The 16,412-nt window shown below is 47.9% G+C and overlaps 1 protein-coding gene across 2 annotated transcripts; it reads left to right on the forward strand.

Moving 5' to 3' along the window:
* The first annotated feature begins 1,314 nt into the window (after window positions 1–1,314).
* On the forward strand, window positions 1,315–16,268 carry TMEM120B (transmembrane protein 120B). Of its 2 annotated transcripts, none has more exons than XM_074886886.1 (12): window positions 1,315–1,485; window positions 6,353–6,471; window positions 7,443–7,559; window positions 8,323–8,382; window positions 8,816–8,911; window positions 9,780–9,869; window positions 11,721–11,786; window positions 12,728–12,789; window positions 13,034–13,126; window positions 13,539–13,603; window positions 13,779–13,851; window positions 14,793–16,268. In XM_074886886.1, exons 1-12 carry the CDS (start codon window positions 1,417–1,419, stop codon window positions 14,867–14,869), a joined length of 987 nt encoding a protein of 328 aa, XP_074742987.1. In that variant the 5' UTR covers window positions 1,315–1,416; the 3' UTR covers window positions 14,870–16,268. The 2 variants fall into 2 exon arrangements, with proteins under 2 accessions (XP_074742987.1, XP_074742986.1); XM_074886885.1 differs by having other exon boundaries at window positions 13,779–13,847.
* The last annotated feature ends 144 nt before the right edge of the window (window positions 16,269–16,412 follow it).

A 16,412-nucleotide genomic window follows, 5' to 3' on the forward strand; every position in this document is an offset into this window, starting at 1 on the left:
CTCCAACCTTGTATCCAGCGCAGAATTAAAACCATGATCCGAGATGTGATTCTTCCTCTGTAATTCCAAATCCTGCAGGCTTCCTGTAACATAAGGTCCCATTACACAGGATTGTGGATAAAATCCAGGGAAAATTTAATACAGACATAACAAACTCCTGAGACATTTATACTACGTTTACTAATTATTCTACTTCAAGATTATCAAGGACTGCCTCAACACATGTGTTTGATCTCTGGGCAATCATGGACCTCCCTGGAGGAGCTGAAGGGACAATACAATGTCCCTGTGGTTGGTGGTTCTTAAATCAGCAGAAATCCCCAACCACCACAAGTTCTGAGCAGGTTTCTCTGGAAACCGAGCGCAGAGCCAGGCAGCAGGTCACATTGCACTTCAGGTGTCCACCCACACACATACAAAAAGGAACATACAAAAGAGGCATAAAACGAGCAGACAGCACTAATATAGACCTAGAAAAGGACCAGGGGCAGTGTGCACACCGAGGAGGGACTCTACACTGACCGTTTTTGGTTGTTTGTGCCAAATCCAAGGAAACAGGATCCTACAGATATTCTTTGTGAAAAGGCAACATGGCACTCAAGTTTTTACTTCAGCTTCATGCCTCCCTTCCCCTCATACCCTTTTATTTTTAATCGCTTCCTTTCCCTTCCTTTTTTTCTTCCACTTTGCCTATTTCCACCCTTTTGCAACAACCCACATTGCAAGAAGCGCAGTACCGGCATTTGTAGCCTTTGCACGCCCCGGGCATCACACCCTGCCTTGTGCATCGCTCTCACCGTGAGCTCCTCGGAGCAGGACTGTGCCCAGAGGCCACCAGGCCCTGCTCCCAGTTTGCCAGTCCTGCCACCGAGCGAGTTATTATTCTAATAATAACAAATATCCGGAATCGTCTCGTCACTGTCTCTCCCTCATGCTACCGAACGACTGTGCCCCAGCCTCAAGCAGCTGCTGGGCTGGGCGGCCTCAGCCCAGCTGTGTGCGGTCACCTCAGCCGGCGGGTCCCTCTGAGGGGACGGTCCCCGCGGCACGGCGGCTCCGGCAGCGCCACACCGACGGTTGCCGGGTTTTATCCGCCTTCCCCGCTGCCTCAGGGAGCGCTTCAGGCTCCGCCACAACACGGAGCGACCCCTCCGAGGTGAGCGGGGCCGCACTGGCGGTAGCGGCGGCGGCTGAGGGTGAGCGCTCGCCTCAGGCGGGCGGAGGACGGGGCGGGGCCTGTGGGGGCGGCGCGCGCCGCCGCGGCGCCGCGCCCAGCCCCGCGCGGTGACGTCAGGGGCGCACGTGGCCCCCGGGCCCGGGTGCGGGCTCGCGCCGCCGCTGCTACCGGCTGAGCTCGCGCCGCCGCTTTCCCCCCCCGCCCCCCCCCCCCCTCCCCTCGGTTTGTGCCGCAGCGCCATGAGGGTGCAGCTGGAGCGGTGCCGGGGCGAGTGGCGGGAGCTGGAGGAGGAGTTCCGGCAGCTCCAGGTGAGGCGGGAAGGTGTGTGTGTATGTGTGGGGGGGAGGCGGAGGGGCTCCGCGCGCCTCGGTGCGCTGCCGCGGTGCTTCGCCCGGTTTCGCGTCCGCCGCTTCTCTGGCGCTGCCTTCCCCGCCTTGGCTTTGCTGCATGAGGCGGGGGATGGCGCCGGGCTCCCCCCTCACCCGGGCGCGCAGCCGCAAGGCTGGGGGGGCGGGGGGGGGGTTTGCAGGAGCGGGGTGCGCACCCCAACCCTCCCACCGCTGTCCCCTGCCCCGGCACCCACCCACCCGCCTTGGGGCAGCCTCGGTAAGGAGCTGCCAGGGGTGCGGAGAGGCTCAGCCCCTCCTCGCTGCGCCCAGGAGAGGCCCCGGGTGGGCTGCGCCTGGCTGGGCCACGCGTGTCACGACGGTGCGGGGTGCAGGGCCGGGGTGCAGGCCCGGAGCACGCAGCTGTGCGTAGAGGCACAGCCTTGCACAGCACCCCAAAAACGCTGCTGTGCACCGGTACCCCCGTGGGACAACCCAGACCAAACCACGACCATGACCCGGTACCGGAGGAGACACGGGAACATATGTCCCGCCACCGGAGCAAGGGTGGAAAAAGGGGGACCTGGTGTTTTTGTGCACCCGTGGCGTGGCACAAAGAGGGATGCTGGTAATGCCAGTGCTGCGAGCATCTCCGGGACGGAATTTAATGTCCTATGGAGGGGTTCAAGTGCTGTTTATCCATCTCGCAAAAGTGCATTGAGGGACAGAAAGACGTCGGAGCAGGGACTGAGAGCTGTTTTTGCAAAATGTTTTTACCTCCAGAAACCTTCCCGTCCCCGTATGTCATCGATGCTGTGCCTGTACATGTGCTTTAAATCTTGAAGCCAGTTTTAAAACACAACCGGCTGTTCTCGCTCTGCATGGCTGTTAGCCTCTTTTAGGCTGTTAAACAGAACGTGCGCTGCAAAAAAAAAAAAAAAAAGTGTGATTTCCAGATTTAGCTTGTTGTCTTAATTAAAAGTCAGTTCAGGTTGTATGCTTGTTAACAGAAGGAAAAGGTGGTGGTTGGGTGTTGGGGGGGAGCACCAGCTGGCGTGGTTTTGTTGATCACTTCTTTGCTGTGTGCACCAACTGGCCTTCTCGCTGAGTGTGCTGCTTAAGTCTGACCTAAACCACAGCAAAATGTCAGTGACTTATGCCTGCCTCAGTTTCCCCATCTGTAAAAGGAGAGTAGAAATGCTGCTCAGTGGGGTAGCAGCTCCTGGTGACACAAGATATCACTGCCCTGTGGTTAGTATTGTAGAGGTGAAAAGTTGGAATAACATCCATTTTCTGAGAGCTTCAGGGCTCACAGGCAGAGCTTATATCTGAAAGCAGGTTGCAGAAGAGGGGAGCACGGCGCTGTCCTGAGGATGTGACTCTGCTCCAGCTCCGTGAGATGCTGTTGGTGCTTAAATGTGCTTTGGAGGAAGGCTCTGTGCTTCCGGACTGGATTCAAGTCAAACCGTGATGTGTTGGGTTAGAAAACCCAACTGTTTAGTAAGAAAGTACTTCGATGTGGGTATCTGCTCATGCTTGCCCTTGCATGTGGCTTTTTGGACACATCTGTGGCATCTCTTGCTCCTGAGGAGCCTGGTTTTCATGGCCGCAGCTTGACCCTCCTCCACACCTGCATCATCCCCCTTCAGCACCCTTGTCTCTGGCTGGGGATGTACAGGAGGTGCTGCTTGAATTTCAAAGGAGCTCCTGGATGGTATTTTCCAGGATACTTTGGTCACCTCCACTAAAAGGGTCTCTTGTGCAATACTAGCAGGGAAAAAAAATTGATGATAGGCAGATTTTTTGTGTGTGTGTCAAGAGCAATGCTGGCCCTGTGGGACAAAATGATCTCTGTGTTTCAATGCACTCCTGCCCTGTCTCATATTTTATAATTGCGTTGTAAGTTCTGGGTCAGGGGCTGTGTCTTCCTTCTGCAGAGGGAGGACCTTAGACTCTGGTTGTAGCTTCTGCCCCCAATGTGCCCACGTGGCACTTGAGGCTATGCTTGTATTTGGGGAGCTCTGACTTGAGGGGCTTCGAAGGGGCTGATGCTGCTCCGCAGCAGCACTGAGCATCCCCTCGGGACAGTGGGGACCCATGGTATCCTGGCTTGCATCAGAAATAGCGTGGCCAGCAGGGACAGGGAAGGGATCTTACCCCTGTACTCGGCACTGATGAGGCCGCACCTTGATGAGTGGGTTCAGTTTTGGGCCCCTCACTCCAAAAAGGCCATTGAATGACTCGAGCGTGTTCAGAGAAGGGGAACGAAGCTGGTGCAGGGTCTGGAGCACAGGTGTGATGGGGAGCGGCTGAGGGAACTGGGGGGGTTTAGTCTGGAGAAGAGGAGGCTGAGGGGAGACCTCATGGCCCTCTCCAACTCCCTGAAAGGAGGGTGCAGAGAGGGGGGATGAGTCTCTTGACCCAAGGAACAAGCGACAGGCCAAGAGGGAATGGCCTCAAGCTGCGCCAGGGCAGGGTCAGACTGGCTCTTAGGAAGGATTTCTTTGCAGAAGGGGTTGTTGGGCGTTGGAATGGGCTGCCCGGGGCAGGGGGGGAGTCCCCATCCCTGGAGGGGTTGAAGAGTCGGGTTGACCCAGCGCTGAGGGATCTGGTGGAGTTGGGAACGGTCAGTGTGAGGTTCATGGTTGGACTGGAGGATCTTCAAGGTCTTTTCCAACCCAGATGATTCTGTGAGATGGGGCTGAGGGACATCCAGGTTTGCAAAGCACATCTAACCAGCCACATCTGCAGATTTTTATTTGGGTTGCCAGGGCAGTGCTTCATCTCTGGAGCAGCAGCCTGAGAAAGAGCTTGGGGCTGTGAAGCATTGCAGTTTTGGGGTAGGGACATGGGAAAAGGCAAGTTGCCCTGCAACACCTTATTAATTTAAACCCTGCGTATGAACATGTAAACCAGATTTTGATTAGGAAAACCTGCAATGGCTCTCCGTGAATGTGGTTTGAGTCCTGCAAATGAACAAGTGCTGACCACAAGTAGGACTGTTGCAAGTGCAATAGAAAATAGACCTCGAGGTACCTACAGAACACATCGAGCAGTTACAGCGTAGGGCTGCCGTGCTGAACTGCTGCCTGCCCTTTGTCTTAGTCTGCGGGCAAATTTCTACTTGCAAACTGGGCAGTTGTGGTCCAGGCGCTGTAAACTTGGGTGCAGAGACAACTCTGATGTCTCGTGCCCAGGAGCAACTTGGGGCAAAAATACTCTTCTCCCTGGTGTACTGGTCTTTTTTTTTTTTTTTTTTTTTTTTTAAGCACGTGTTGTTTCCTATGCAGAGAGAGTGCTGTGGCCAGACCTGACCTTCCAGCCAGGTATTTGGCCAGTGTTATACGTCTTAATGTAAAGGCAGTGCCAAGCTTCCTGCGCTGCTGGTGGGTCCCCTTTGTAAGCAGTCACCTCTCTTGATGAATAAATAATTTCACTACTAGCAATGTTATGTTCTTCTAAATACCAGTGTGGTTTTGAAAACATTATCCTGATGCTTTTGGGTAGTGGTAGAATTTACCAGCTCTTAATTCACCTGTTCGTGTTTCCAATAAATACTTGAACACTTTTTTGGCAAAAAGCTTCTTACCTTTGAACCAGCCTTTTAAAAGACGCTGTTGCATGACATCTAGAGAACAGAACGAGTTACTGTGTGATCCAGGGAGCCCCAAAGTCCTGCCCGTGCTAGGCAAAGCCAAACCAATCCTGAAGCGATGAGAGCTGCAGTGCCTGGACATGGTTAGTTTGGTTATTAAGGTTTTTAAATTGGATACCAGAGCTTGTTTTGTGTTGCTCCTGTAAATAATGAACAGCTAACAGCTGGGTCCTGACAAGGAGGAGAGCAAAGATTTGTTTTGTATGGTTTTACCACCATGTTTATGGTCTGGGAAAACCAGTGGTAATTTTCTGATGTGCTGGTAGATAAAGCAGCCATGCAAATAGCCATTTAACCCGCGCCTTCTCTTGGCACTACCTCTGCAAACTCGGTTTTCCAAGTTATTATAGATCTTTAAATTTGCCCAGAGGGCATTGCTTGGTGTCTGGTTAGTGCTTCCTGAGGTCTCCCTGCACTTGGGAAGGTGGTGAAATCATTGCAAAGGGTGGAAGAGCAGAACACGTTTATTCCTGAGCAGAGGGAGGGGTGTGAGAGCAGAGGCACCTCTCAGTGGACTTGCAGTTGCTTAGGACATCCTCGTTATAGCCAGTCAAACACTAATTGTGGACTTCAGGGGATCAGTAAAGTAGTTCCTCTCAAGGAGCATCATCTAATGCCACAGGGAGGGGACGGGTTAAGCTATTAAACCAGAGTATGGGGCAGTGGGTTGCTTGAACATCTGGGGTCAAGATGGCAGTGGTGGCCAGGAGGCATCTAAACCCTGAGGCGTGGATTTGTGGCTGGTTTTGTGTCTTTTTTTTTTTTTTTTTTTCCCTCTGGGTCCTCATCTTTCTTTCTTCTTTTTTCCCATATTTAATCTGGCTGTGAAATCAGAGATCCTGCTCTGTGATTTAGCCACCCATTTGATAGGAACAGATTGGGATCAAACGGAGGATTAGGGCTTCGTTACAGGGTGAGATGGAACGAGGAGCTTCTGAATGGGAAAGCTTGTTAGAAAGAGGAGATTAAATGAGTGCAGAGGACGCTCTTTAGTTTGCAGGAACTTCATCAATGTCCATTTAAGCTGTGTTGGATCTGCACTGGTTTAACATCATCCCCTCCTTGGTTGTTTGCAGGGGTGCCCGCTGACTCCCAAAAACCAGGGTTTTGCTTTCTTCCTTCAGAGATGAGGACCAAATACAATGTGTAACCTAGAAGGGTTCTTCCTACCAATCATCTCCTCTTCTCCTGCAGGAAACACACAAAGTTTACAGGCAGAAACTGGAAGAAGTCACCAGCTTGCAGACAGCCTGCAGCAGCTCCATACACCGGCAGAAGAAGACACTAAAGGATCTGAAGCACACCCTGCAACGGTAACGGGAGACCTGGAGGGTGGAGGAGGCAGAGATAGGATGTTTCTCCTTCCCAAAGGGCTGAAATGTTTGGATTTTTAGTGTTTTAGTAAGCAATCTGTGTTGCGGTGGTAATTTTGCTCCATATTATTCTTGAGTCGCCTCCACAGCCATGTTCATAACTGCGTGAGAGATGGAGTCCTGAAAATAAAGATGATCTTTGAGGGAGCCTGTGTGGGTTTGTATCCTTGTAGTATGTGCCATACACGGCAGGACCGTACAGCTTTTGGTCCCTGTGTTTTGCTAGGTGAGCAAAGCTTTGCTCCATAAGCTGTCCTGGAAGAGCAGCATCAATTCTTGAACCTGAAGGTGTAACTTGCTCCTGGATGGATTTACAGGAGGGAACTGTCTCTGGCTGCTCAGCTGATCCCCAGGAGCCACAGGCTAAATTCCTTGTGTGCAGGTCTGAATACACCACCTCTGACACCACGGGTTGCTAATGCTGCTGTGCACTGCTCTCTGTTTTACGTTAATTGGTAAAACCACAGTTTGTCAGTAAATCATCAGCTGTGTGGTTTGTTACATCCTGAAATATTTCATGCCTGGAGAGCTGCAGCTTCTGCAAGGGCAGTGCCTGAAACCGTGCACAAAGTTCCCAAAGTGGAAGGAGTTCCTGCAAAAAAGCACAATATTCTTTTAAGTGCTCTGCTAGGGAAGAAGTATGGGATCCTGTCACTGAGCTGAGATTAAAAGAGAAGCTGATTTATAAACCAGCCAGTTGAAATAACCTACAACAGCATAAACCAGGCAGTGAAATAAAATCATGGTAAGCCAAAGGGTGCTGCAGAAATACAGGAGCAAAGTGTGCAGTGGCATTGACTCAACACAGTTAGCTTTTTAACAGCATGGGTTTTATGACAATGTTATTTTCCTGTAAATAAAAAAGGAGGTAAAAATATGAACAGGAATATCTTGTTTCTGTGTTCTTGCAGGTGCAAGCCCAGAGCAAGTCCTGAAGAGTTTGCTCTCATTCAGGAGATCAGCACCCAGATCAAGGAGAGGCAAAATGCCTTCTTTGACATGGAAGCCTACTTGCCGAAGAAGAATGGGTATGTGCTTTGCTGGGGAGGCGTGTGCTCCAGGAAAGCTGAATTTAAGTGTTCGCAGCGCTGTTGTTCCCGAAGGATAATGTGCATGTTGAAGAAATACATGTAAAACTGGATTAGTCATAAATCTCTTGCTGAGCTGCTGTGTCAGTTTTACACAGAATTCATTAGCTGGAAGTGTATGTAAATGTACTGCGTGTAGGCAGTGCAGGTTTTTTTTATTAAAATAAAAGTAACCCTGCATTGGCAAAAGATCTTGCAATTCACTGTTTCACATTGATATTTTCCTGTGCTAATTTTAAGACTAAATCAGCACAAGAATTTTCTCTCTTTTTTTATAATAGTGTTTTCAACTGACTTTAAATTTATACTTTGCTTCAAGTGGGGTTGCTAGGACAGATTTCTTTCACTTGTCAAAGGCTGTGTGATGCTGCAGCCCCTTGGAAGTTTCTATCAGAAAATTTTCTTCCAATTTCTCCCCGTTATTTTTGGGTTTGGACAGTACACACTACATATCTCACTCTTAGACTTCAGTGCAGAAAAGGGACCAGGAAAATAAGCTTTTTTTCTAACTTCTTGGAAACACTGACCAATCTTTACACATTTAAATCCTCATCTGTAGTCTATCTCTCCAGTTTGCCTTAATTAAAAACCTACAGCAAATGTGGTTTTGGCAGATACACTGGTCTCTTCAGCTCCAATGTGGGTCATCTTGTGGTGTTCAAATAAAACTTACTTGGGTCTGCTCTTGGTTTTTGTCTTCCAGCTTATACTTAAATCTGGTGCTGGGAAATGTGAATGTGACTCTCCTGAGTAACCAAGCAAAGTAAGTGAGCATTTCCACATGTGTGAATTTGGGTTTCTCTGGGGCCGGCTGTGGATGTGGACTGAAGTCCAGAGATGGGAATGGGTTTCTCTGAGATCTGATAAAAAATGAAACATTCGGGGTGGGCAGGTTGGACCATGACCTGATACTTTATGTAGCTCTGATGGATTCTGTTCATCACTTGCCTTTAAGCAAGAAACGAGCTCTTGTGGACTTAAGCTGTTGTCTCGCAGCGCAATGGCTGTGCAGCCTGGACAGACCCTGCAGGCAGAATGCTGCCTTTCACTGCTGTCCGCTGGTTTTCTAAATGTTTCAGGCAAAACCTCTGTCTCCGGGCTTGGCATGTGGATTTGTATCTGGTTTGAAACAAGTGAAGCCACGTTCCAGTAAACCACCAGACTTGTGTCTGTAAGCAGCGGCTGTTCTCTTCCAGGTTCGCCTACAAGGATGAGTATGAGAAATTCAAACTTTATCTGACGATAATCTTGTTGCTCGGAGCCGTAGCCTGCAGGTTTATTCTCCACTACAGGTAATCCTTTTTAATTTTAATAAAGTGTTTTGAATAAAAACGTGCTGGGTTTGAACTAAGTGTTCCCTTCTGTTAAGGACAGTGAGAGAGGCTCTGGCAATGTTTAGGCTTTGAACAGTTGGACAGCAGGGACAGCTTTTACACCTCTTCTTTGACACTGGCAGGACCTGTACTTTAGCTACTCACTTTTCCTTGTTTAACTTCTTTTTGGAGTCTCTTGTAACTAAGAGAAGTGTCTGAGCACCAACAAGCTTCCACTATTCAGTTTTGCTTAAAAAACAGGAAGATGCTGGAGCCGGGCACTTCCACAGAGACCTCAGTGGGTCTGGGTGAATGCAGGATCATACCAGGGAATGATGCTGCCTTATACAGATGCTGCCCCAAATACTCTTGGCCTCAGGGGTTTGCAAATGGCAAAATAAAGTTGGGTTTTTTTCCCTCCCAGAGGGTAATGCTCTTCTGCTCTTCTAGTTGATTGGATTTATATAGATCTCATGGAATCTACTCATTGAATTAGCCTGGAAATGCCTTTCTAAATTGGATCATCCACTGCTTCCATGGTGCTTTCTCTCCTTCAGAAGGAATTAATGTCATCTCTGCATACCTGCTTATCGGCTCAAGATCTGCAGTGTTATATCACGGGGCACTTCCCAGAGGAAAGGACTCGGAGCCTGGCGGTGCTGCTGACATCTGCAGTTCCGCATGTGGATTAGGGATGTTCAGGACTGGAGCTTTGTGTCTGTGGCCTCACTTGGGCAGGTTTCCATCTGCCCAAGGGGAGGAGGAAAAATACGGATTTTTTTTTTTTTAATGTGTCTTTGTTTAATCTAACAGGATTTTTTTTTTTGCTGTGTTTTTTCTACCACAGGGTGACAGATGAAGTGTTTAACTTTCTGTTAGTGTGGTATTACTGCACGCTGACGATACGGGAAAGCATTCTCATTAGCAATGGATCAAGGTACTGTGCCACCTGCAAAACTATTTAAAGCATGAAATGTCCTTAAAAGAAAAACAGGCAGTAAAAGGTGATTCAGTTTGGCACTGAAGCTCAGCAAATCCAGGATGCTGATACCTCTATGCAGGGTCTGTTGTCTCTGTCCTTCTCCATGATCACTTCTAAGAGCAGATGTGGCCACCTGAGGTTTGGGGAGGGAGGAGAAGGTGTAGTTCCTAAAAGTCCATAAGTTCTTGGTGCAAAGCGTTGGATGTTTTTGGTAGCTATGGGTTAGCTGTAGATGTGCTCTCGGGTGTAAGCGTGTGTGTGTGTTTGGTGAAAGGACCAACCTGAGGTACTGGCTCTACACCCTCTGGTTAGCGTGGCTGCCCCGCGGGTCACTGCCACATCTTGTGATATGTGTGACTAAATCACAGTTGTATTAAAGGAAAGTTGGCGATTAGGGGGTAATTGTGTAAAGAGAAGTTAACTGAAGGATGATCCTTACTCCAAGCTCTCATTTCTTTATGGTACCCTTAGTAGGATCCGAAGGCAGGGTGGTGAGGTCCTGCTGGCGAGTCACTCCTGGAGTATCTCCCTTAGGTCTGGGTCAAGAAGTTGCTTGAGTTTGTGCTTGTGTGGAACCTGGAGTCTGGTGTTAAGATTTTACAATAACCTGATGGCTGCACGTCCCCAGTTTTCATCATCCAGATAGGCTGGTGCAGGAAACCGCAGCAGTCGCCGCGTCTCTTCCCACGTGTGTCGGTTTGCTGCGGGGTGAGTGGTGGCTGCTGCTGCAATGTTTGCAGCTCCCTGTTGCATTAATTAATTGGGCTTCTAACTTGTCTCGTTTGCCACCTTTTGAGCAGTCAGCATTGTGTTAGCCCAGCTTCCCACAAGCATTCGTGCTCTGAATGCTGCACAGAGAACTGGTATGCTCCCTTGTAGTGGTGCTTATACAGGGTGGGAAAATCAGGGCATTCCTGCTTTGCCCAGGGGCAAAATCTTAAAAACTGATTTCTGGGAGCTGCTTGAGGACACAGTTCCCAGTGCAGACTGCAGGGAGCAGGGATGAAGCAGTCTCTTCTTCTGAAAGCACGGCTGTCCCCAGGGCTTCTGTGAGTGTGATGTCTTGTTTTGGGGTGCTTTCCAGAGAGGGGGAATCGCTGTGGGGCCAGAGACAAAGAGGAAAAAACAAAGCATGGGGATGTAAAGTTGCTTGCCTGAGGCCAGCAGAGAAACCGCTGAGCCTGGGCTCACTACATCCACTGAGGTTGGTCACAGCAAGGCAGGTGCTGTCTTGTGTTAGAGGTCACACACCTTTGGTTGAAAATGCCCCAAATGAACCCACCGTGTTGGCTTAGCTTCCAAAGCAGCGCCGTCCCTGGGGGAGCTCTTCACTTCTTGATTCTGCCTCACTACGACCCTTGCTCGCTTCACTGTGATTTTTCTGAGCTTTCTGCAGCGTTTGTGTCTGAAAGAAACAGCCACCTCATAGGAAGGACTTGGAAACATCACTTATTTGCATGGCATGGAAAAAAAAAGCGTGTGTGGGCTGAAACTTGTGCATCATTAGTCACTGCGGTACCTTGGGCTGCAGCGACTGCTGCTTCTTGCTGTGCTGGAGAGCTCGTGGGAGCACACGAGATGTGTCCGGGTCCTGAGCCTCCCTCCAGCAGTCGTGGATTCATGCCCCAGCTAAGCCATATCACCAGGACAGTGTTCCACAGCACCCCTTTTGCTTGAGTTGGGCCATCTATTTTGTTCCCTGTCCCTCTTCCTCCCCCAAGTCAGGATCATTTTTTGTCTGTAAAACCAGACTTATAATGCTAAAATCCATGTTTCTTGTCTAACTGCCATGTTTCTTCTGTTCAGGATCAAAGGCTGGTGGGTGTCTCATCACTACGTCTCCACATTCCTGTCTGGAGTAATGTTAACGTGGTGAGTCTGCTCTTGCCTGCTCAAGGTGCTTCAAGCCTGTTTTCAAGTGTTTGCATCATCTGAGTGTTTAAATCCAGTGTGGCCACATGGGCACGTGGTGAAGCATCAGACTTCAATATTTATCTGATGTTACAGATGTTTTCAGTGATAAATACAACAGTGCAAGTTTGTATTTACACTGCTGATTTAAAAAAAGAAAGAAACCCAAACCCTGAGCTGTAGTTGTGCTGGTGGTAGCAAAATCTCCGCAAGTCTCCTGAGTTCTGTCTCTGTGTAATGAAGCAAACAAGCAGCAGTTTGCTTGAGAGGGAGGACACCACAGAATAAATGTTTGGTGCTTTTACTGAACCAAGACTACAAACCAAGTCTAAAGCCAAAAATGCAAGTTGCCTTCCCACGGATGGTGGTGTTGGTCAGAGAATGCAGCGATGCAGCCTGCCTACGGCCCCTGTGCAACCTGTCTCAACTTTGGCATGAACTGATTAGTTAATCATTAAAAATTGTTTTAAAACAACAAATATTTCTGCTCCTGAATCTGTAAGGGAATGACATAGTGGCTGGAGCAGAAGGTCCTCTGTCTGTCCTGAACTACCCTTAGGATAAGGAGCACAACCACCCCCTGCTCCACTGCTTGGATTCTTGATGCAGACACTGCTGAATGGCTTTGATTCTGCCTGGAGAAAACTGCGATAAGCAAATGAATAAGAGGGGGAAGCATTTATATGTGTGGGAGAGGGGAAACCTGATCAACGAGAGCGTTTCCTCCACGCCAGAGTTGTGATGTGTGGCTGTAGCACCCTCTGGGCTCCCAGTGGGGGGGAGCGGGCTGGGGACCAGCTGCTTGCTTCGTTTGCTAATGGGGTCTGGCTCGGTGGTGAAGGGGAAGGGCACTGCATCATACACTTTTTATCAAATAGACCTCCTTTGTATTTTGCTTTCAGGCCAGATGGACTCATGTATCAAATGTTTCGCAGTCAATTTTTAGCATTTTCAATATTTCAGAGTGAGTATATCTTACCTTGCTAATTCATGGGATAAAATAGTTTTGTATCTTATGTGCTTAGAAGAAAAGACTTTTGTTTGGTAAATATTGGAGTATTAAACTGTAGGAATATAAAGACTACATACAAAATGCAATGTACAAATATAAACTAATTAAATGCTAGTGGATTAAACATTATTAAAATAGTTTGATACACTTATCATACTTCTGAATAGCCAATGCAGTGATGTTTTATCTCCTCCAGGTTGCGTTCAGTTCCTACAGTATTATTATCAAAGGGGCTGCCTTTATAGACTCCGTGCTTTGGGGGAGAGAAACCACTTGGACCTTACAGTAGGTGAGGTTTTCTGCAGTACTTTCTTTGTGAAGTTTTTGCACGGGTTTTAGACGCGGTGATGGGGAGAGGGCTGTGTGGCCTTCCGAGAGCGAGCTTTGCAGAGCTGCCACCCCCTCCTCTGCTGCCTGTGTCCTAAGGCAGGAAGGGCAGCGAGGCTTTTATCCCCTTCTTTGGGTCGGGAGGAGAAGACTCTGATCTCCATCAGCTCTTGAGAGGGTTAAAATGGAGGTTTTGGTTCTCCCCATCTTCATTGTCCTCCCGTCACCACACCTTCAAGTATCTCTTTTAAATTGGTTGGTTGTTGCAGAGCAGGATGGGAATAGCCCTTAGGAGGTGGTCTGGGCAGGGAGGACTGCAGCCCCAGTCCTGGCTCTTCTCTGCTCACTCTGTCTCTTCTGTCAACCTTTTTCAGAAGGATTTCAGTCCTGGATGTGGCGGGGGCTGACGTTTCTCCTCCCCTTCTTGTTCTTTGGGCACGTAAGTTGGGCAATCCCATTCCTCCCTCCGGTGCAGGGCCAGGGAGGGTCTGCCACTGCGGTTGAAGCACCATAAAAAGGTGCTTTGGATCACACATACCCGTGGCAAATGTTTCTAAGGTTGGGGGTTTTTTGCTAGTAATGAAATTGCCTTTTTTTTTTTTCCCCCTTTGTAGTTCTGGCAGCTATATAATGCAATCACGCTTTTTGGATTGTCAAGGCATAAGGAGTGCAAAGAATGGCAGGTGGGTGTTGGTTCTGCTCAGAAAAAGCACAGAGCAGGGGAAGAGGGGGTGTTTAACCACATCCTTAGATATTTGGGCATCTGACCCCATCTAAATATCTCAGGATGATGTGGCACAGAGCCTATACAAGAGAACTCAAAATAAATGTGAGTTACTGTAGGGAAATTTGCACCCACGGGTGACCACACAAACTGAAAGGCAGAGCGTGTAGGGGGAAGAAAATATGTATGGGTAAATAACTCTCCATATTGTTCGAGTGTATGGGCATTTAGTAACAGTGCCTGCTGAGTTGCTGGTGGTTGTTATGGCTGATCCATGGGTTACACATACAAAAATATGATGACGAAAAAAATTATGGCAGTGAGTCACTTTAAAAACGTATCATCTGCTTTGTTTCCCCACTTTTAGGGATCTTTCCACTTGTTTTCTCAGTTGCTGTCACCCATCAAACATGTCTATTTATTTTCCAGCTATACAATTGCTCCTGTAGATCCAGACTGGACCACATCACACATGTAGTGGTGCAGATAATCTGATTGTCTTTATTTTGGTCAGATCTTGCTGTAACTCACGTGCTCACTTTGTCCAGGAGGAACACACCTTCCCACAGAAACATGTTATTGCTCAATGAATATGCTTGTGCCATGTTAACTGGACTTAATGATTTTATTTTTACTGTCTGGTAGAGTCCAGCAGTGTTAAATATAATCCATGTTGTAATATTAAGAAGTCATAAATGCTACTGAAATGATCATGATAAAAATATACTTCCTGTTAACCCACACAGCTGGATGTATTTGGCTATGATTGTCTCTCCTTGGATCTCTGTGCTAACGGATCCATGGACTTGCCAACCAAGCCCCACCAGAGCTCACTTAAATGTGGCCAAAGCAGTACCCTCAGCTCTCACCTTTTTTTCCTTTTATTTTTCTCCTTCCCTCTCAGGTTTTTGTGTTGGCTTTCACGTTTCTGCTGCTCTTCCTTGGGAACTTCCTCACTACTCTCAAAGTGGTGCACACTAAACTCCAGAAAAACAAAGACAAAATGAAGAAGCTGTGAACTCCCCCTCCTCAACGTGCTGGCTGCCATCCTTCTGCCCACAGCAGGCGCTGGGTTTGGGACGGATCCTGCTAAACCCCAGCTACACCATGGACGGGCTTGGAAGGACTCGTCCGTCCCCGTGTTTGGTGAAGGATATGGACTCTGCCAGCACAGACTCAGTATTAACACAAGCATGGCTCTCCAGTCCGCAGTCCTGCTATTTATGTATATTTAATACAAAACGTGTTTGCTTTTTGTTTGTTTTTTTTTTTCTGTATACAGAGCAGCATGTACCTGCCCAGTAAAGCATTGGGAGAATGTGGGATCTACTGTAATTCCAATTCTGGAATGATATTTAACACTTTCGTGTTTTATTATTTAAATTCTGGGTATTGGATTTGCGAAGGTTTATGAACACTCCAGGCTGATCAGTAGCACAGAGTGAATGCTGGTTTTTAAAGGCATTTGTTTAGGGCATATTTTCAGTGGCAATACTAACCTGTGTGTACTGTGGAAAAAAAAAAAAAAAATGCCCGTCTTTGTACCATACTGCTGCTATATACACTTTTAAAAAGCTATTTAAAGAAGAGAAATCCTCTTTTGAAAACAAAACCAAGCAAGCAAAAGCAGTTTTTAAATGGCAGGGAAGTCTGCTAGCCCTCTTCCAGAGAGACCAGGTCATCTGTCCAGGCCTGGAACAGACCCAAAATAAACCATTCAATATGCAGCTGCTTCAGCCCCTTTTTAATAACGAATACACTGCCCTTCAGGTTGGTTGTTTGAGACACCATTTCTCCTTAAAATGGCCTTAATCGGTGGCAATAAGTGCAGTTGCACTTTGGTTTCTGTTTTCAGTATTTTTTGCTCCCAGTGCCGTTCCAGAAAGTGTAGGAAAGGCTCAGCAGAAATATTAAATACTTTCTTTAGATGCTGCACTTGTACTAATTAAGAGAATGTAAACAGTCGTTCAGGAGGATGGCAGAGGACAAATACTCACTGCTATCCTGCTTAACTCCTTGTGCTGCTTGAACTTAACCTTACTCATTCAAATAAGCTTGTTTCGGGTGCTGTAACATCCATACCTCCTAAGGCCAGCTGCAGTATTGTGAGCCGCTTTAGGCAGGGTCTTTCCCAACGGTGAAAGCTTCCTTTGAGCTAGTACAAAGCCCAAATTGGGCATATGCTTTGGCAGAGTGTGATCAGAAAATGATGCCCTTCTCCCAGTAAGTGTGCTCATGAAGAAATATATATATATATGCACTACAGACTTGAAATGGTTTTGTCAGTTCTTCTGTTGCTGCGACGCTAGCAAAATTACCTTTACAGCATCACTGTCCTGTGGGCATGAACAATAAATTGCAATTTGCATATTTTGAACAACTATCACGCTAACTGGGCTGTATCTTGCTACGTTAACTTCTGACGTTTGCACACCCTGTGAGGTTTTTTTAAAATCCTTTGAACTCTCCATTTATGAAATGTAAATTGTTTTATTTTGAGAGCGATGCTGGAACCTGCTGGATC

This window comes from Strix uralensis, chromosome 17, assembly GCF_047716275.1.
Source record: "Strix uralensis isolate ZFMK-TIS-50842 chromosome 17, bStrUra1, whole genome shotgun sequence".
Taxonomy (NCBI): domain Eukaryota; kingdom Metazoa; phylum Chordata; class Aves; order Strigiformes; family Strigidae; genus Strix; species Strix uralensis.